The sequence below is a fragment of the Pogona vitticeps genome, chromosome 6, assembly GCF_051106095.1.
Source record: "Pogona vitticeps strain Pit_001003342236 chromosome 6, PviZW2.1, whole genome shotgun sequence".
Classification (NCBI taxonomy): Eukaryota; Metazoa; Chordata; class Lepidosauria; order Squamata; family Agamidae; genus Pogona; species Pogona vitticeps.
Genome location: NC_135788.1, coordinates 399819 through 418790, shown reverse-complemented (window position 1 = coordinate 418790; position 18972 = coordinate 399819). Strand labels below are relative to the sequence as shown.

The window sequence follows — 18972 nt, the reverse complement described above, 5'->3', positions numbered from 1 at the left end:
GCTCTGCAGAGGCCGACTCCCCCACCTCCCGTACTCACCAGCTCCCAGAGGGCCAGGGTCCCCCGACATCCCGTGTGGGCTGCCCCCCTCCTCCTCCGGCACCCCCCAGGGAAGCCAGACAGGTGGGAGAGCTGAGAGGAAGCTGTGGAAGGTGAGGCTCTCCCTGGGGAGGCTGAGCTTTTCTGCAGGGGTGTGTGAGGGGAAAACAAGGAAAAGATGATGACCCGTGGTGAGGAAGGTGGCCATAAGATGATGGGTGAGCCCCCCTCCCCCTGCAAATTTAACATGGCCTCCAGCTCTCCGTCCTTCCCTCCCTTCCCTTCAGTCATTCTGTGATCCCAGAGGGGAGGCTGGCGTGGGGGGCCTGATCCAGAACGGAGCTGGACAAGGACCGTTGCTGGCCGGGATGGGAAATGAGCAGAAGAGGCCCTAAAGAGGGTACCGAAAAGCGACCCTCTTCCAAGGGAAGCTGTCCCATAAACACCACCCCAAAAGGTCCGTCTTTCCTGTGCGCACCAATGCCGGCCACCGTTGGGCCGCAGAGCCGCTGGGGAAGAGGCCCGGAGGGTTCCCCGGCTGTCCCTGGACTCTGACCCTCCCTGGCATCTTGCAGAGTCAGACCTCCTGCCAGCCGGTGCCAGCCATCGAGGCAGGGCACCGTCTCCCAGCAGGAAGCCCCGCCTGACTCACCCCCCCCCCCGTCCAGCCAAGGATTGGAAATTGGACCCGGGGAAGAAGCGAGGGTGCCACCCACCTGTTGGCACGCTCCCCGCCCCTCAGATACAGAGAGGTCTTCCCCGCTCTGTGAACATTACTCTGGTGTATTATGTAATTGTGTTTTATTGTGGAGTTAGGTTTATGTTGTTTACGTTGGATGTATAGTATGTTTAATAATAATAACAAAAAAAGAGAACATTATGTCTGTCTGGCGGGGGAGAGATTTTGCCCCCCCTCGCCAGTCACTCTCCCCTTCCTCAAAGCCATGCCAAGCCCTGCCCGGCTGAGATGTGGCACAGCCCTCCACCTCCAGTGGTCCAAGGCCCCTGCAGAGTCTTTGGAGGTGCCATCCTCCCACAGGTCTGGGCTGCCCCCCACCCCAGCAACCTCCCTTGCCTTTCTTCTTGCACTGCTGGGCTAACATCACCCACGCTCCTCTAGAGAAGAAGGCAAGCAGGGCCCAGGGACTCGCCTGGAATTCCAGCCTGGGCAGAGAAGCAAGGGCAGAATTAAAGCCCAACCAGGTCTAAGTAACCAGCTGGTTACTCATTCATTCATTCATTCATTCATTCATTCATTCATTCATCCACTCGTTGTTATGTGTGTGTCCCCTCCCCCCCAGGTCTCCGGTTACCTTCCTTCCTGTAAAGGGACTCCAGACAGCTCAGAACCCGGAATAAGGGTCTGGGCGTGGTGGGGGAGATCTCAGAGGCTCCCTCCCCACCCAGCTATGGACTTGATGCTGGTGCTGGACATGGCACTGCATTACCCCCCCCCCCCCGTCTCAATCACCAGTAGGAGGGCTGGCAGGAAGGAGGATTGGCACATTCAACTGTGTAGAAGAGGGGAAATTGGGGTTTTTTTACAACTTTCCAAGGGGGGGAGAAGCTGCAGGTTCTGGAATTCCTGCCCAGGGTCCCCCCTTTCCAGCCCTAAGGCCTCCCTTGCAGCGAGTCAGTTGAGAAGCAGCCAAAAGGCCCCTCATCCCCCAAAACTCAACCAAGAGCAAGGCACACTGGGAGGGGGTCAGGAGACAGGATGGCGGGATGGTCAAGCTTGAGGGCAGAGGTTAGTCGTGGGGGAAGAGAGGGAGGAAGAACATTCGTGTCCAGGGGGAGCTTTGGAGTGCAGAGGTTAAAACTGCTGGATTGCATTCAAGCCTCTGCTCACAACCTGAGTTTGATCCCAGTGGGCTCAGGTAGCCAGTGTGAAGCTGACTCAACCTTCCAGGATCCTCTGAAGTCACGGGGGGGGGGGGGGGAGAATGTGTAACCTGCAGGATGAAACTGTGCCCAGAGTGACGGGGTGGTATAGAAGCACCATGCTTTTTTTTTTTTTGCTTTGCTTTGCTTTGGATGGGCATTGGACTCTTGCCCTTCAAACTCTCCGCCTCTATGACCTTACCCTAAAAAAAGAGGACATGGTGAAGAGCAGCAGCAGCAGCAGCAAGAGGAGGAGGCCTGCCAAGCAGGAGCCGATCACCAAGGCCAGCAGGAAGGCTGTAGGGTGTGGGAGGGAGGGGGGGAGCAAGTCAGCTTGAAAACCATCCAACCAAGCATCACCCTCAAAGCCACGGCCGGCGGGGGGGGGGGGGGGAGTCTAACCTAAGATGGAGGCCTTTCTCTGGCAAAGATCTCATGGGTCCCTTCTGGGTCAACTCTGCTTCTGCAGAGCCCTTTACGGCCCCACCCATTGCAGGAGGGCAACACTCTGCCTGGCGAGGATCAGGAGCCGCCCATCCCCTGGTTGAGCTTCCACCTGATGGGGGGACCCGGAGAGAAAATGGCAGGAGCTGCATCGGGTCCCTCGCCCCTGGAGTGGGCCAAGGGTAGTCCAGACTGCTCGGGTTGGCCTCCCAGCTGCAAAGGGGTGCAACGGGGGCAAGGGGACGGCCAGGGGGATTTGCCCCAGGAGGACACCAAGACCAAGAGCCATGTAGAAATGCACTCTTGACATCTAGGTGGTTGATTTGCATCTTTCTGGAGGCTGCTACACTCAGAAGCCTTCTTATGGTGCTGTGTCTGACAACTGGAGCAAAAGTTTCATCACAGTCTTCTCCATACTTCTGAAGAAATCCTTTGGCAACTCATCTTGCTTTGTAGCGTTCCGCTTCTCCATCTGCTCCCTTTTTCTCTCTGAATGCCCACTTGCATCCAATTGCTTTCTTGCCTGGTGGCAGCCTTGTCAGAGTCCATGTTTCATTCTTATGTAAGGCTTCTATCCCCTTTTGCAGCTTGTCTCCATTTGGCGCCCTCTTGTGTTGCCATTAGTTCAACCTCTTCCCAGGTTGCTGGTTCATCTGTCTGCAAGGTAGGACAGGTGAGGGGCCATCACACCTATGTTGGATCGTGATGAACTTCTGACTTCTGGAACCTCTGGTGGCATGGTGCCACCTTCCAGTTCTACAGCGTTGCCTATTGCTCCATCTGTATCCCCTTCTTTTGGCGTATTTATTTATTTATTTATTTATTTATTTATTTATTTATTTAATTGTATTTATACCCCGCCTATCTAGTCATTTCGACCACTCTAAGCGGCTTCCCTGCCCTTTTCCTCAGGGCTTTGGTATTGATCTCATCCTGTGCCTCATCTTTATCCTCCACTTCCTTTGGTGTTGTGAGGGTACTGGCATAAGTACAGTGGTGCCTCGCTTAATGAGCGCACCGTTTAACGATGAATCCGCATAGCGACCTGTTTTTTGCGGTCGCTAATGCGATCACATTGCGATGTTTAGATAGGCTAAACATTGCATTGCAATCATTTCTGCACCCGGCAGCCATTTTGGGAACAGCTGATCGGCGGTTCCAAAATGGCCACCAGGTGCAGAAAATGGCCGCCCGCACCATTTTCGCGCCCTGCCCTCGCTTACCAGGCAGCGAAAATGGCGGCCAAATCCAGGATTCTTCACTCACCGGTGAGTTTTTCCCTAATAGGAACGCATTAAATGGAGTTTAATGCGTTCCTATGGGTTTTCCCTGCCCGGATAGCGAAGAATCCGGATAGCGACGTTAATCCTGGAACGGATTAACGTAGCTATGCAGGGCACCACTGTATGTCTAGGAGATGTTGGTTGTGTTGATCCTGCTCATTTAGAGCTGTCTAGCACAGTCACTCTCTTGTCAGCCTTTCTTTGTTCATCAAAGTGAACCACGTGTCTCACACTGACTTCACCAGTTCTCAGATTCATGACACTGTACCCCTTGACACTGGAAGCATAGCCGATAAGAATTGTTTGTTCAGTTCTAGAGTCAAATCTATGCCTTTTCTTCTTGGGAATGTAAGAGTATGCAATGCTCCCAAAGACTCTAATGTGCGAAATGTTCAGGATTCTACCATGCCAAATTTCAAAGGGTGTTTTTGTGGTGCCTTTTGTTGGCAATCTGTTCTGTAGATATGTTGCTGTCATGACTGCATTTCCCCAAAGCTTGTTGGTTAGTTCTGCACCTGCAAGCATGCATCTAGTCATCTCTAGAAGAGACCTTAGTTTTCTCTCAGCTATTCCATTTTGTTCTGGTGTGTATGGATGGAACAGTCCTTCTGTGTAGAATACCTTGTTAATCAAAGAATGTCTGTGTGTGGCTTGAAATGTACTCACCACCGTTGTCTGATTGAAACGCCTGAGGTTTTCTTTCAAATTTGTTCTTCACCTTGGCCACATATTTCCTCAGAAGGTTGTGGATCTCACTCTTGTCCTTCAGTAGGTAGGTGACATAATACTTTGAAAAATTATCCACAAAAATTAGAATATATCTGTTGCCTCCCATTGATGGCACATTAATTGGCCTACAAAGGTCAGTGTGAATTAATTCTAACACCTTTATGCTTCTTTTTTCAGTATTTGAGTAAAATGAGGGTCTGACCCCTTTTTCTGTAAGGCAATTTACGCACCTGGCTGTCTTGTTTGTGTCATGTGGCTTTACCTCAATACCTTTGACTAGGTTCTTATTGTGCAGTTCCAGGATCACGTTCATATCTCTATGTGCAAATCTGTGATGCCACAGGTCCAGGCTGTTCACCTCTTCTTGCACCGTCTGTGCTGTGTTGATTTGCACCCCTTCATCTAAGAGACTGGCTTTATAGACGCCATTAGATTCCTAACCTTCCAAACATATCTCATTGTCCTTTTCAACTATGCATTTTTCACCATCAAAATGTAAATTAAAACCCTTTTTTCCAAGAGCTGACACACTTAGCATGTTGCATTCCAGCTTTGGTACACACAACACTTCTTTCACAGTATTTTCATAGATTGCATTTGGCACTGGACACAGCAAAGTCCCAGATCCCTTGCCTTGGATCTCTACACAGTTCCCAATCAACAACTTTGATCTCTCCAGTGGTATAGTTTTTAAAAATGTTTTTACATCAGTTGCGTGCTGTGTAGAGCCACTGTTGATTATCCATGAGCCTCTATAGTTCTGGCAGTTTAATATAACCTCATAAGCCATAAATGAGCCCTGTTTGGCTTTCTTTTATCCCTCTTGTAACTAGGAGCCGCATTCTGACTTTCCGGAGTCCTTTGTTCAGATTGGCAAGAGCTCCTGTCGGCTGAAGGCTCCCTCTTGGGTGTAACAGTCCCTTGATTTATACCTGTTTCCCACAAAACCAGCAACTGTTACGTGATTGGGCATGAGGTGGAGCTTTTCTATGGCGCCTGCTTTGAAACAAGTAATTTGATCCCTCCCGTCCCCTCCCCTCCCAACCTGCAGGCTCAGGACCTGCCAGGCTTTTTGTTTGTTTGTTTGTTTGTATGCCAAATGCCCAGGGGAGGGGAAGCGCCCCCCCATCCCCTCCCCACACCCGGGCGCCGTCCGCCTGCCACGCCGCCCCCTTGCCCGGCCCTGCCGAGCTCTGCTTTGCTCAGCACCTGGGGAGGGCCCTGGGCCAGCCCCCCTCCCCGGTATGGGAAGGACCCCCCCCCAACACCCTGGCAGCCGCCAGCGGAAGGGACTGGGTGGAGGCCGAGGCGCGGAGGCCCCCCCCCCCCCTTGGCGGGCAGTCCCTCGTGGAAGGAAGGAAGGCAGGCAGGCAGGCGGTCCCTGCCTCGGGCGGGTGGCGAACAGGCCGCGGCCCCACGGGCGGGCGCGTCACGCTCAGACGTGCAGGAAGGCGGGCAGGGAGCGGGCACGAGGCGAGGCGAGGCGAAGCTCCTTTGCAAAGCAGCGCCTGCCTGCCTGCCTGCCTGCCTGCCTTCCCTCCCGGTGCGGAGGAGACGGGACCCCCCTCCCGTGCCCCGGGGTTCGTGGGGAGGGGCCTCCCCTCGCCGCCCAGGGGCAATTCGTGGCTCTCTTCGGGGGGGGGCGTTGCCTGCATGCCTGCCACCCTCCCCCGCCGCGAGGAAGGGGACGGGGGGGGCTCGAAAAGGGGGTGCGTTCTCCGAGCCCCGCGGTTTCAGGAGCCGCCCCCTCGAAGGGGAACCGGAAGAGAGGGAGGCGGCGGGCACGCGTCGCCCCTTCCTCTTGGATCCCGGGGCGGAGCCGTCTGGCCCTTGACCTCCGGGCTCAGCCAATGGGGCGCCGGCCGCCACTTCCGCCTTGGCCGGGGCATGTGACCGACGGAGGCAGCGAACGCCCGACCGACCGCCCCCGCCTGGGAGCCCCGAGGCCGCGCCGCTCCGGCCATGGAGCCCGACCCCCCGGTGAGAGGCGGCGGCGGCGGCGGGGGGGGGGCACGGGCCTCGGGCGCGGGGCTGTGTGCCCCGGCAGGCAGGAGTTCGTCCGGGCAGCTGTTGCTCGCCCTCCGCCCCTCCCCTCCCGCCGCGCGTTTGTAGGGGGGGGAGGCTGTTCGCACCGGAGACCCCCCCCTCCTCCTCCTCCTCCTTCCCTCCCGCGACGGATTGGCGCCCGGCTGGACATGGAAGGGGGGGCGCAGAGCGCGGGAGGGGATCCTCTTCCGGACTACAACTCCCAGAATCCCCCTTCCATCCCTCCTGCCCGCCCCTCACACTCTCCCCCCCTTTAGCTGCCCTACGGGGCCTCCCTCGCTTAGGGGCAGCGGCTGCTGGCTTTCCCCCCCCCCCCGCCCCCAGCCATGACCTGCCCCCCCCCCCGCTGGCAGCGCCTGCCCTGTTGCTGCTCCCCCGTCCGTCCGTCTCTCCTGCCCCCCCTCCCCTCCCGGGGGCTCGGCCCGTGAGAGGCTCTGGGGGGCCCTCCCCCCTCCCCTTGTTTCATCCCGGCCCCCCTCCTCTCCCCTCCAGACCTTGGGGGACCTGCTCCGGACCCTCTACGAGATGGGCTTCTCCGAGCGCCAGGTGCGCCAGGCCCTCCACGCCGGCTGCCTCAGCGCCCCCGAGGCGGCCAACTGGTGAGTGACACTCCCCCCCCCCCCGGGACCAGCCTGGCACTCTTGGCCCCGTGTGGTCCCCTTCCCCGACACAGAGGAGGGGGGAGTCGGGAAGCCTCCGCCTTCCCCCTCCCCAGCCCCTATTTTTGGCTGAGGCACAGCACTGGGGCACACCGTTGGGACATGGTCAATGCCCATAGCGCCTCCCCTCCGCCCCCCCCCCCCGTGATGGTGGGAGTTTGCCTCTTGGTCCTGCCTTCCAGCCTGCCCAGCAGAGGTGCCCCCCCCGGGGGCTGTGGGGCTTTGCTGCCGGCCACGTTTGCAAGCCCACGGTGGAGAGGCCAGCTGGCCAGCCGGCCGGGGAGGCTTCCTCCCTCCAGCCGTCAGGGTCCAAGGCGGTGCTTCCAGTCCCTCTGGCCGTGAGGAGCTGTGCTGACGGCCCCGCTGGACCCTTCAGCTGGACGTGCCAGGGGACACAGAGTGGCGGCACCCCCCCCCCCCCCGAGCGGTCGATGCCCGAGCCCTGTCTCTTTTCCCAGGCTGCTGCAGGAGAGGATGGAGCAGCCCCTCGCCTCCACCCTGCACCTGAGCCGCCCTGCGGGAGCGCAAGGGCAAAGAGCGATGGAGGCCTTCAGCCCCCCCAGGCGGCCCCAGGAGGAGGAGGTGTCCTCCGGGCCAGGCGCCCCCGGCCCGGCCCTCGGATCTCCAGGTGAAGGGGTGGCCCGCCTCAGCTCTCCCCAACCCACCTACCTAGGGGAGAGTCCTCGCCGTGTGCAGGGGTGGGGGCCTCCCAGGCCGTTTCCTGTCACAGCCCCCCTCTCTCCCCTTCTGGTGGCAGGCTGTGGGCCGGGTGTGGCGGAAGGGGCCGCCCCGGAGGCCCCCAGGAGAGCCGAGAGCCAAGGACTTGCGGAGCAGCAGCGAGAGCAACTGGTGGAGCAGCTGAAAGCCGAGAGGAGGGACAGGCGGAGGGTGAGCTGAGGAGAAGGCCAGGCCGTCCATCAGGGGCTCCTGCTGGTGGACCCTCCTCCCCCCTCAACCCCGGAGCTGGCCGGGTGGCTTCTGGCCGCCGGGGCTGGCCTGTCGGAGAGGGAGGATTGGCAGCCACCCGCTTGCCTTCTCCCTCCCCCCCCAAGGAACATGAGCTGGCGCTGAGAAGGATAGCAGACGACCGGCGACATCTCCAGGCGAAGGCCCAGTTGAGCCAGGCCTTGCCAGTCCAGCCGCCTGCGGCCCCGTTTGAGAAGAAGGTCCAGCAGCTCCCCCGGGATGGGCAGTGCCTGCTCACGGTGAGAGGCGGCCGGCCGGTCGCGTCCTGGGCTTCTCGCAAGGGCTTTGCTCCTGAGACTTTCTGGGCTGCTTTCAGATTCCCCTGGGAGACCAGAGGTGGCCCCCACCAGGAGGGTTTGTCTCCAGTGTGACAGCTCCAGGGGAGCGTGGGGGGGAGGAGGCCCAGGGAATCAGTGGGGGGGGGGTGGCCTTGGGCTAGAGCATGGCTGGACTCCCCAGGTCCGGCGGCATCCCCAGGGGCCACGGCGTCACACACACACACACCCGTCTGCCTCTCTTCTCCAGATCCGCCTCCCTGCAGGGGACTCGGTGCGCGAGAGTTTCCCAGCGGACTCGTCCCTCGAGGGGGTACGCCAGCACCTCCTGTCTCAACACCCGGGGCTGTCGCCGACCTTCTCCTTCCTGCAGAGCTTTCCCAAGCGCCGTTTTGGTCCGGCTGACCTGCCCCACACCTTGCAGGCTCTGGGCCTGGCCCCCAGCGCCACCGTCTGCATAGTGGATCTGGTGCCTGGGCTCCCGGCCTCTGAGCAGCCCCTCCTCAGGCCCACCCCTGAAGCCCCCTCTGAGGGGCCCGGGCAGCAACCTGTGGCGGGGGAGAGGGCCTCCGCCCAGAAGCGTGGAGAGGCAGAGCCCCCGCTCTCTTCCCCAGCACAGAGGGGGGCTCCAGGGGACCCCTCCAGAGCGCACGGCCGTGGGGAGCCCGACCATCCTGTCCACCACCACTGGGGTAAGCAGGCGATGGCTGGGAGAGGAGAGGACACCTCGGCTCCAGCTGTTTGTGGGGACCTTGCCACAATTCCAGCCTGGATTTTTTCTTTCTTTCTTTCTTTTCGGGGTGTGTGTGTGTGTGGGGGGGGTGGTTCCTGGAGGGTGCCTTCGTAGTTGGGCCAGCAGCCCCTGAAACTGGAGCTGAGTCCCCCGGTTGCTGTGGTGCCTCCAATTTGGATCGGGGTTTGTTTGCATTTCATGCTTGCTGCTCGAGTAGCTTTGCTGGGGGGGAGGGGGGGAGAGTTTTCTCTGGCAGAGAAGCAACGGAGCTCTGCTCAGGCTGGATGGGGCCAGGCTCGGGCAGGGGCGCCCCCCACCATGCAGCCCTGCCTGGAGACCACGCGGCGTCCCTGGGGAGGCGTCCCCCAAGAAGCTGCCTCCAATTTATTTACGTATTTTATTTTATTTGTACCCCGCCTGTCTGGCCTTGCGACCACTCTAGGCGGCTAGAGAGCCAATACTGGGCCGGCCTCGGGCAGACAGCGCCGCCTCCCGGCAGGCTTTCTGCTCAACTCTCTCTGGGTTGCAAAGGAAGCGCTCCCGCCCCCCCTCGCCCCCCCCCTCCCGATCTATGAGACTGAAGCTCTGTCCGGGATCTCACAGGCCAGGCCGAGGGCTCCTGGGGGAGGAGGGTGGCTTCTCTGGGCACCTGCCCAGCAGGGAGCTTTGTGGGTCTAAACCACTCCCTTGGGTGGGGCTCAGGAGCAGACTGGGCATTGGTGGTCACCAGAGCCCCCCCCCGCCCCACCCAGAGCGTTCAGCATCTCTGAGCAGAGCAGCTGGCCTGAGTGGGCGAGAGCAGCTGGGCTGGGCTGGAGAGCAGGGGCAGCTCCCACCCACCTAGGCTCCCCCACCCCACCCCACCCCCCCGCCTTGGTCCCTCTGGTGAAGGGCTCTTTGGCTCCTCCTCCCCCCCCCCCACACAGGGCGAGGCTGTAAGCTGGACTCCGAGGTGCCCATGGAGCAGAGCTCTGGGGCAGCCACCCGGCAGACGGTGCCCCTGGAGGATCTGCCAGGTGAGCGCAGTGGCACAGGGTGGGGGGGGGCGGTGTCAGTGGAAAAGAGGAGGCCGGGAAGCAAGGGGGGGGGGTCGGAGCACGACCGGGTTGGACCGGGTCTCCAGGGGCTGTGGGGAAGAGGTGAAGGCAGCTGCCTTTTGGCCGGCGCCTGCAAGCTGCCTGAAGGCCCACAAGGGTCAGCCAGGGTGCCGAGGTCTTCTTCCTGCCCCCCCCCAACCTGAGGACCTGGTGAAGAGGCTTTTCCTGGCCCTTTGCGGGTTGGTGGCGGCTGCTGGGCGTCTAGGGCAGCCCCCAATGTCCTTCCGCCCATGGGGTGCGGGGGGGGGGGAATCCACAACCACCAGTACTTGCTTGGTCTCTGCCTCCCATGGAAGGGGGTCTACTCTGGAGGAGGATGAGGGAGGCCCTTTTGAGGCTGAGAAAGTAGAAGGCTTGGAGGGGGCGGGGAGAGGAGGGCCTGATGTTCATTGGGGGGTCATGTCTGCTTCTTGTTCTAAGGTTTCATGCCTCTTCCAGAACGCGCTGCCAGAGAACTGCGTGGGCACCCGTGGCCCGTGGAAGGAGGCAACCGGCTGAGGTGAAGGAGGCGCTGCCCGGCGGGCGGTGGGGTCATGACCTGTCCTGCCTGTCTTGAGCCAGGAGGTGGAGGGTCAGAAAGGGGTAACAGAAAAGGGAGGGGTCAGTGACCAAGCGGGGATCATGGGGAATGAGTCCTTTTGTGTGTGTGGGGGGGGGGGGGGAATGAAGAGCTGGTCCTGCATCATCTGCTTCTCTTCCTCACCTCCAGGGAAGCCAACGGGAGTGGGGCTGAGTCCCTGGCGCTGCCTCTGGCTGTGGCCCAGGCAGCCGAACAGCGCCTCCAGCAGGTGGCCTCTCAGGGCGCAAAGGAGGAGGAGGAGGAGGAAGAGAGGCGGCAGGGCATGCCTGGCCTCACGACTCCCCCAGGGTGCCTGCCTCCGCGTGTGCTGTCGCTCTTCCAGCTGTCTCTGCGGGGGACCCTGGCCCTCCTCACAGGTGGTACAGTCTGAGGCCCTGCCCTGCCCTGCCCTGCCCTGCCCTGCCCTGCCCTGCCCTGCCCTGCCCTGCCCTGCCCTCTCTCTGGCCACTGGTGGCCTCTGACCACAGCCCTGTGGGCCTCTTCCTCCTCCTCCTCCTCCTCCTTCTAGCTCCCAGCAAGCAGTACTGCAGCAGCCTCGCTGCCCTGACACCTGGACTGGCCGAGCAGCTGCTGGCGGCCATGATCCAGCAGAGCCTCCTGACCCCGCGCAACCTGCGCCTCTTCTTCGGCTGCCCCCTGCAGAAGCTGTGCCTGGACTGCTACCCCTACGCGACCAATGAGCTGCTGCGCCAGCTGCGGGCTTTCCCCAGCCTCCGCCACCTTAGCCTTCTGGCCTGCTCCGTCATCACAGGTGAGCTGCTGGGCTGGCCCAGGAGCTGGGCTCTGGATGCACCCTCCCCGATGGACTGCGCTTATATCCCAGGGGCGCCTAGGAAGCGTCTGGTGCCATACCTCTAGTTCCTCCCCCTGAGCCCTTCTTCCTGGCTGTTCTGGCTGCAAGGAGCAGGCTGAAGCTTTCCTGAGAAATCGGTGGGTAGAAAGGGGCCAGGGCTGACCCGACTGGGCCCCCAGTGCCAAGGGCCTGGGGCTTCCTCTCCCTAGGCCACCCACTGTGGAATGCTTGGGGGCTCTACAGATCCGGGGATCAGGCAGGTGCTGGGACGGTTGACCTTCAGACAAGGCAGAAGGGAGAGGGTTGAGGAACCACGAGGTGGTCCGTGGGGGCAGTGATGGGATCCGCGGGGGGAGGAGGGCTGGCCCTTGCCCATGGCCTGAACTGACCCTTGCTCCCCTCCTGGCAGACCAGGGCCTCTGTGTGCTCCAGCACCTCTCCCGCCTCCAGCAGCTCAACCTCTCCGCCTGCACGAAACTGACAGACCACTGCCTGCAGTTCCTGAGAGGTACGCCAGGCCCAGGCCAGCCACCGGCGGCCTCTTTTCCCTCCACGGGAAGAGGCGAGCTGCCCCTTGACCCTCTGCCCAAGAGGACTTGCCCCCTGGGAAGGTGCCCGTCTCTTCTGAGCACTCAAACCCGCCTGCCCAGGTTGGACAGAATGGATTCCAGGATGGAGAGGAGGTGGTGGAGGGGAAGGGAGGGGTTCCTCCTCTTTCGTCCTGGGCCTGCCAGGGTGGATCGTCTGCTGCCTGTTTGTGAGGAGGGGAAGACACGGGACTAGATTGGGACCCTTTCCCAGGGCACACAGATGGCTGGGTTCAGGCCCCAACTGAAGCTATTGGAATGCCTACAGCTCCCTGGGCAGGGGCAAGGAGGGGGTGGACCACCACCACGCCACGCTGGTTTGAGCACTCAGGGCCTGGGCATTTCCTTAGGAGCCCCTCCTGCCGGTGCTTTTCTCTCTCCACTCCCCCCCCCACACACACACCCCTTCCGTGCTGCTCCCTCCACAGGGCTTCCCCACCTGTCACATCTGGCGCTGGACCAGACACACATCTCGGACCAGGGCCTGGCAGAGTTCCTGCTCTCAGCGCCTCCCACGCTCACGCATTTGAGCCTCAACCAGACAGGCATCACGGAAAGCACCCTTGGCCTCCTGCCCCAGTATGCCCGCAACCTCTGTGTGCTCAGCATCAAGCAGACGGCCGTAAGTGGAGTGGGAGAAGGCCAATCGGCTTGTGCCGGCCGGAGCAGGGGCTGGACCCGCCGGTTCACTGGCCCCGTGTGTGTGTGTGTGTGTGTGTGTGTGTGTGTTTTTCAAGGGGCTGGGTTTCGGAGGCTGGTCCCCACAGCATGGGTCCTCTGCCTGCAGGTTACAGATGTGTCGGCGCTGAGGCAGCTCGAGGCTCTGCAGGCGCTCCACCTGGATGGCACCCGGGTGGCCGAGCCCGCTCTCCGGGCCTTGGCCTCGCACCCCACCCTCTCCCGCCTGACGCTTTCGGGAGCCCAGTCCCTTGACAGCGACCGGGCCCTGGAGATCATCTCAGGTAGAGCAGCTGGGAGGCGGGGCGGGGGCCTTCTGCGGTGCCCCTGCCCCTTTTAGAAACGGTCCTGAGTCCGCCTTCCCTGGGACCAGGTCGGAGAGGGCGCCCGGCAAACTCCTCTTGTGGCTTTTCCAGGCCTCCCGCTGGTGCAGTTCTCCCTGCCGAGGCGGCAGACGGTCACCGATGCGGGCTTGACGGCCTTGTGCCACCTGGGGGGCCTCCTAGAGCTGGACCTGTCAGACTGCAGCCGCGTCACCGACCTGGGGCTGCAGCATCTTGCTCATCTGCGCAGGTGAGGCGTGCGGGAGCTCACTCGCCCAGGCACACGTTTATACACCTGGCCTCGTGCGTTTGTGCATCCCAGGACACTGCGGCCCCCTCCCCGATGAGGGCAGATGTGCCAGCCGTTGTGATTTAAGGGGCAGCTGGATCGTGGCCCTGAGAGGAGGTACTGCCCCAGCGGCCTCGGCTGGTGTCCAGGATCGCTCAGCCCGGCCTCTGGCCCTGAAGCTCTCATGCTCTCCAGCTGCAAGCCTCCATGGGACCAAAGCCCCACTAAACCCCATTTGTTTTGCTTCTGAGTAGCCCCATAGAAAACTGTTGTGCCTAGAGCATTTTGCTGTGCCCCACCTTCACTGTGAAAGGCGCCCCGAGCCAACGCGGCCCTTAAGGGGGTATCCCCTGCAGCTCTTTGGGCTGGCTGAGCCCCCGACTCTTCTACGCTGAGGGCCGGCCAGCCAGGCCTTCCCTCTGTCTGTGGGGCGGGCCCCGAGGAGGACCTTCTTTGGGCAGCAGTCGCCAAGGGGGCAGGGCCTTTCCCTCCCTGGACCCACCCATTCTCATGGCCCTGCTGTCAGAGGCCCCCCCTCCCCAGAATAAACCCCCCCACCCCCCACCCTGTGGCTAGTGACTTCCTCCAGCACTGACATCCTCCGCCTTCCCTCCCACCGCAGGCTGCGCCGCCTCTCCCTCTGCAACACCCTGGCCACGGACAGCAGCCTGCAGCCCGTGGGGAGCCTGCAGCTTCTGGAGGAGCTGTGCTTGGACCGCCTCCGTGTCTCCAGCCTGGGGGTGGCGCGCTGCATCACCAGCCTCCCCCACCTGCAGGTACGCCCAGTCCCAGGTGGGCCCTGGGGAGCCGGGAGATCAGCCTCCGGCACAAAGCGAAGGCCTCTGCGGCTTTGGCCCCGACGGGAGAACCAACCGGGAGCTCCTGGGCCTTGTGGGTGCTCCGGCTTCCGTTTGCATAAGAACTCCTGCTTGCTCCCTGTTCCTTCTCTGCCTCCCTGGCACGGTCTGCCCTCTCTCTCTCTCTCTCTCTCACTCACTCACACACACACACACACACACACACACACCCCAGACTTGCCTGCACACTTGCTGGTTCCACTGCAGAGAACAGAACAACTAGTCTCTGTGGCAAGCCAGAGGCGCCCCCCCCCCCGGCCCCTTAAGCGGCCCTGCTGGTCCATTCGGCTGCTCTCATGTGGCCTCCCTTCCTTCTGGCGGCCCCTGCCGGGGTTTGCAGTGACCCAGACCACCCTGCCCTGCACGGAGGCCCTTGGAAGGAAGAGCTTGGGGCCCTCATCCACTGTGCCCGTGAGGACCAAGAGGGAAGGGGGCAGCCCCCCCCCCGAAACTCTCAGGTCTCCTCAGCAGGCTTGTCTGAAAGGATGACCCCTTGGAAAGCCTAGTCAGAACCTGGGTCGGGCTCAGATTGGGCCTTGGATTGGGCCCGTGCACAGACACACACACACACCCTCCCCCAAGCCAAGCGGGCAGCCCTTGCAAGGGAGCCGACATCTCCTGGCACCGGCCCCCCTTGACAATCGGGCTGCACCCTCTGGGACCCTTCAAAGCTTCCAGTCACTCCAGTGGCCTGAAAGAATGGCGGGGGGGGGGGGTTAACTTGTGGGATGCCCTTGTGCCAGCTGCCTCCCTGGCTCCCCCAGGTCCTTCCCAGCATCCCGACTTGGACGGTGGGCAGAGGCAACATAGATGGGGGCCCGGGTGGAGACCACGGGCTCTGCTGTGCCACTTCCATTGCTGCTGCCCCCCCCCTCCCGGCTACTTGGGCATTTTAGGGTTGCTGTACCCAGGCTTCTGTCCTCCTGCAGCCCCCTTGTGCTGTGGCAGAGTGGCCGCTGGCTGGAAACGGGGAGCGTGGAATGCGTGGGGGGTGGCCAGAAAGTCCCAGGAGGCCTGAGATGGGACACCGTGCTCAGGGTGGGGCTGTTGGGCCATAGGGGAGGAGGGGGAGGGGCAGAGGCCATTTCTGTCTGGGGTGAAGCCATGGGCCCCCACCAGGGAAGGGCATCTCCTTCACCTGTAGGGATGGAGAGAAGGCTCTGCTGTGCAGAATGGGGTGGGGTGGGGTGGGGGCCAGGGGGCCCTGGAGTCTCCGGCCAGGTGAACTCGAAGGGGGGTGGTGGTGGTCATGGCTCCTCCTTGCAGGTGCTGAGTCTTGCCAGCACACCCGTTGGGGACACAGTCGCCAGGCTGGGCATCGCTCGCTGCCCGCAGCTGCTCAAGGTGAACCTGAGCCGCACCCGCCTCACGGACCGAGGTAAGAGGAGGGCGGGAGCAGGGCACCTCCATGACACCTGGGCTGGCACACAGAGTGCGTGGCAGGACATGGGACCCCCCGGGAGGTGGGATGAAGGGGGGCAGGCTGAAGGAGGTGAGGACATACATGAGGTGTGGGGCAGGGGCCCCTGGCACAAGAGGCAAGATTCCCCTACAGCCACCATGATGGGTTCTCTGCTCAGACCAGAGGCTTTGTGAGGTCCCATCCTGCACTGATCCATCTCGGCAGGAGGGGTGTGTGTGTGTGTGTGTGTGTGTGTGTGTGTGTGTGAGAGAGAGAGAGAGAGAGAGAGAGAGAGACTGCCCAAAGTCGTGTGTTTGTGGGTCTGGGAGAGGCGCGCCAGGGGCAGATCCTGCAGTTTGGGATCGACCACCCCCTGCCCTAGCGCAGCCCCCCAGCTTCTCTCTGTGGCCTCACCCCATGCCCTCCCCCTCTTTCTCTCCAGGGCTTCGCTTCCTCCACCAGGCGCCCCTTGTCCAGCTCAACCTGGACGGCTCAGGAGTGACGGCTCCGGGTGTCGCCGCCCTGCAGGCCGCCTGCCCTGCCCTTGGCAGCATCCGGGCCTCCCACTTGCGCACCCTGGCCCGGGAGGAGGTCTCTGATGAAGAAGGATCCAGCTAGGCCAGGGCGGTGAGCCCCTGCCCCCGCTCCCACCCCTGGGCCTGGTGGGTACCCAGTGTCCCCCCCCCTGCTTGGGGGGGGGAGGGCTTTCCCAGCTTCCCTCTGCTTTGGTTGCCCTCGAGGGCCAGACAAAGTCCAGGCTGGTTCCCTGCAGAGCTGGCTCGCCAGAGAGGCAGGCGGCCATCAGTGAGCGCCTGGGCATCCCCTGTGAGGGATCTCGGGCACCGGCAGGAACGGGGCATGTTCTGTGGTCAAGAAATCCAGGCTTTTTGTTGCGTGACGTGCTCATTCCCACCTCGACACCGTCCCAACGTTGGCGAAAACGCTCCCTGGGGGGTGACCTGAAGCTGGACACGGTGCTTGCGGCAAGACTGATCAGAGCCTGGAAGAGAGTTTGAGGAAGAACCAACTGGTTGCAGGAGATGCGGCAGAAGGAAAGACCCTGGGAGGCCATCCCTGGGGCAGCCGGGCGGGTGAGGGCAACCGAGCGGAGCGCATCCAGGCCCTGGCCTCTGCCTGCCATTTGTGCCTTAAGACTTGCAATAAAAAGAACAAAGAGTCTTTTTCACGAGGCGGTCTGTTCAGAGGAGGCGGGGGGGGGCTGGGGGGAGAGAGGAGGAGGCTGCTTGCTGCCAGAGTCCCACTTGAGAATCGGGCAGGGTCTCTGGGGACTGTCATGCCCTCCTTCCCTTCCCCTCTTCCTCCTCCTCTTCCTCTCCTTCCTCCTCCCTGCCCCTCTGGCTGCTTCCTCACTACCCCTGCAGGGAGTGCCCGTTTCCCTCTTCCCTCTAGGCAAGGGTCAGGTGGAGGGGAAGGGGCCTGGAATCCCCCTGTGCCCACGGAGGAGGACTCGCTGGCCCTGGGCTTGAGTGAGGGTGGGGGTGCCCTGGCAGAGGGGGCAGCCGGCAGACTCCTTCAGAGCTGTCGCCGTAAAGGGTGAGGCGTCCTTCCCTGGCTGGCCTCTCGGAGGTTCTTGGGCAAGGGGCATGAGGGGCACCTCCCCTGTCAGGCCTGCGGGAAGGGCCATGCTCCCCAGTGGAGAAGGTAGAGCCGGCCCAGCTGCACATGTATCCCCAGCATCCGGCTTTGGGGAGAGCCTTAGAAGTGGTGTCCCCTTCGCTCGTGCAGAAGATCCTGGGCCAGTTCTTGGCGATGGCTGGGGTGCTCATGGAGGACAGGGGGGTGCTGGCTGCCAGCTGGTCAGGCGGGGCATGGGCTTGCTCCTACCTGGGCAGAGCTGGGTTGCGACACCCTGGTCATCTGCCCAACGCTTGCCCGTTTAGGTAGCTCGGGTTCCTGACCATCACGGTCCTGACCTGGAGGACAGGCAGTGACCACCAGCAGGATATTGTCCAGCAATGCCAGTGTCTCCTGGCTCCTCCCGACCCGCTCGCCGGCTCCTTCCCAGGGCTGGGCCACTGGCGTGAGGGCCTGTCCCTGAGCTGAACCTGTATTTCTCCTTGCACCTGAGGCCTCCTCACCTTCCAAGAGTTACAGGAGAAGACAAGATCCCCTTCCGGCAAAGGTATAGAACAGGAATCGGTGTCAGAGGCCAGGGGGTGGGTGTCCAGTTGGAGGGAAGCATTCCTTGTTCAGCAGCATTCCAGAACTGGAGCCAGCTCCCCTTTTAGAGAAGTGTTGGGAGTGGATGGAGGGGAGAAGCCAGAGTCGCAAGAGGTCACCCCAGAGGCCGCCTGTGGAAGAAGCCTGCGCGGCGTTGTGGGATTGAGACCCTTCAGCCTTTGAAAACACGTCCCTGCCAAGCCACCAAAGGTCTTCAGAACCGCTTCAAGGTGTCCTGGGAGCAGGAGCTTTTCTGGCTAGAAGATCTTCAAAGAAGCTGACAGTGTGGCTGAGAAAAGCCTCAGCAAAGGCTTGGCTTCTTACCGGGAGGGAGGGAGGGAGGGAGGGAGGGAGAAGGTCCAGGGAGAATTCCTGTCTTCCACACGGCATCAGGGTGGGAAGTGCCGCCACAGCTCAACAGAGAGGCAGGTGGCCAGGAGGAGAAAATCCTTTGGGAGCTTTCAGGAGTCTTTATTCATGAGCAAGCTTTCACCCACCACACCCAGAAAGGGACCGTGACAAGTCAATCTGAATTCAAGGGGTTTTAAGAGAAACGGCACCCCTTTTTGTGCCTGGTCTCCTGATCATCCTACCTTCCAAACCCCAGCCCTTCCAAGACCCCCTTCTTGTGGATGGAGTAAGAGTGCGGGCCCTGAAGGGAGCCCAGAAGGCTCCTCAAAGCAAAAAGCAAAGCGGGCTGCTTATATACCGCTCCCCATAGTGCTTCAAGCACTCTCTGGGTGGTTTACAAGTTAATTATGCCCCTCCCCCGCAAACTGGGTACTCATTTTACCAACCTCGGAAAGATAGAAGGCTGAGTCAACCTTGAGCCGGCTACCTGGGATTTGAACCCCAGGTCGTGAGCACAGTTTGGGCTGCAGGACAGTGGTTTAACCACTGCTGGCCTCCTAAGTCTGTTGTGCTTTTGTTGATCTCTTCAGGTGTATTTAGTGTGAATTTAAAATAAGTAAAAGCCTTTTCAAGGGAAAAAAAATTAGTTCAGTGAATTAGGTCTCTGGCTGCAGAGCCAGAGGCTGGGCGTTCGATTCCCCGCTTGTGGTCTTGCTGCACAGTCCCGCAGCGCCCCTAGAGGAAGGGAAGGGTAAAGCACGTCTGCCGGAAAAGGGTCTC

At 61.4% G+C, this 18972-nt stretch overlaps 1 protein-coding gene and 1 long non-coding RNA gene across 4 annotated transcripts; one reads left to right on the top strand and one right to left on the bottom strand.

Moving 5' to 3' along the window:
* Positions 1-1795: 1795 nt before the first annotated feature.
* On the bottom strand, positions 1796-5647 carry LOC140708016 (uncharacterized). The gene is made up of 2 exons (XR_013537648.1): positions 4313-5647; positions 1796-2216 (listed from the first exon to the last, which is right to left on the bottom strand). It is a non-coding gene; the product is annotated as an uncharacterized LOC140708016 (long non-coding RNA).
* Positions 5648-6204: 557 nt separating this feature from the next.
* Positions 6205-16846, top strand: LOC110082536 (uncharacterized). Of its 3 annotated transcripts, none has more exons than XM_073002625.2 (17): positions 6205-6355; positions 6914-7020; positions 7539-7708; positions 7838-7968; positions 8133-8285; positions 8572-9013; positions 9981-10070; positions 10590-10650; positions 10861-11087; positions 11240-11482; positions 11934-12032; positions 12540-12733; positions 12899-13073; positions 13206-13362; positions 14024-14177; positions 15525-15636; positions 16103-16846. In XM_073002625.2, the coding sequence occupies exons 1-17, from the start codon at positions 6338-6340 to the stop codon at positions 16276-16278; spliced, it is 2709 nt and encodes a 902-aa protein (XP_072858726.2). In that variant the 5' UTR covers positions 6205-6337; the 3' UTR covers positions 16279-16846. The 3 variants fall into 3 exon arrangements, with proteins under 3 accessions (XP_072858726.2, XP_072858725.2, XP_072858727.2); XM_073002624.2 differs by having other exon boundaries at positions 10572-10650; XM_073002626.2 differs by lacking the exon at positions 15525-15636 and having other exon boundaries at positions 10572-10650.
* Positions 16847-18972: the final 2126 nt, after the last annotated feature.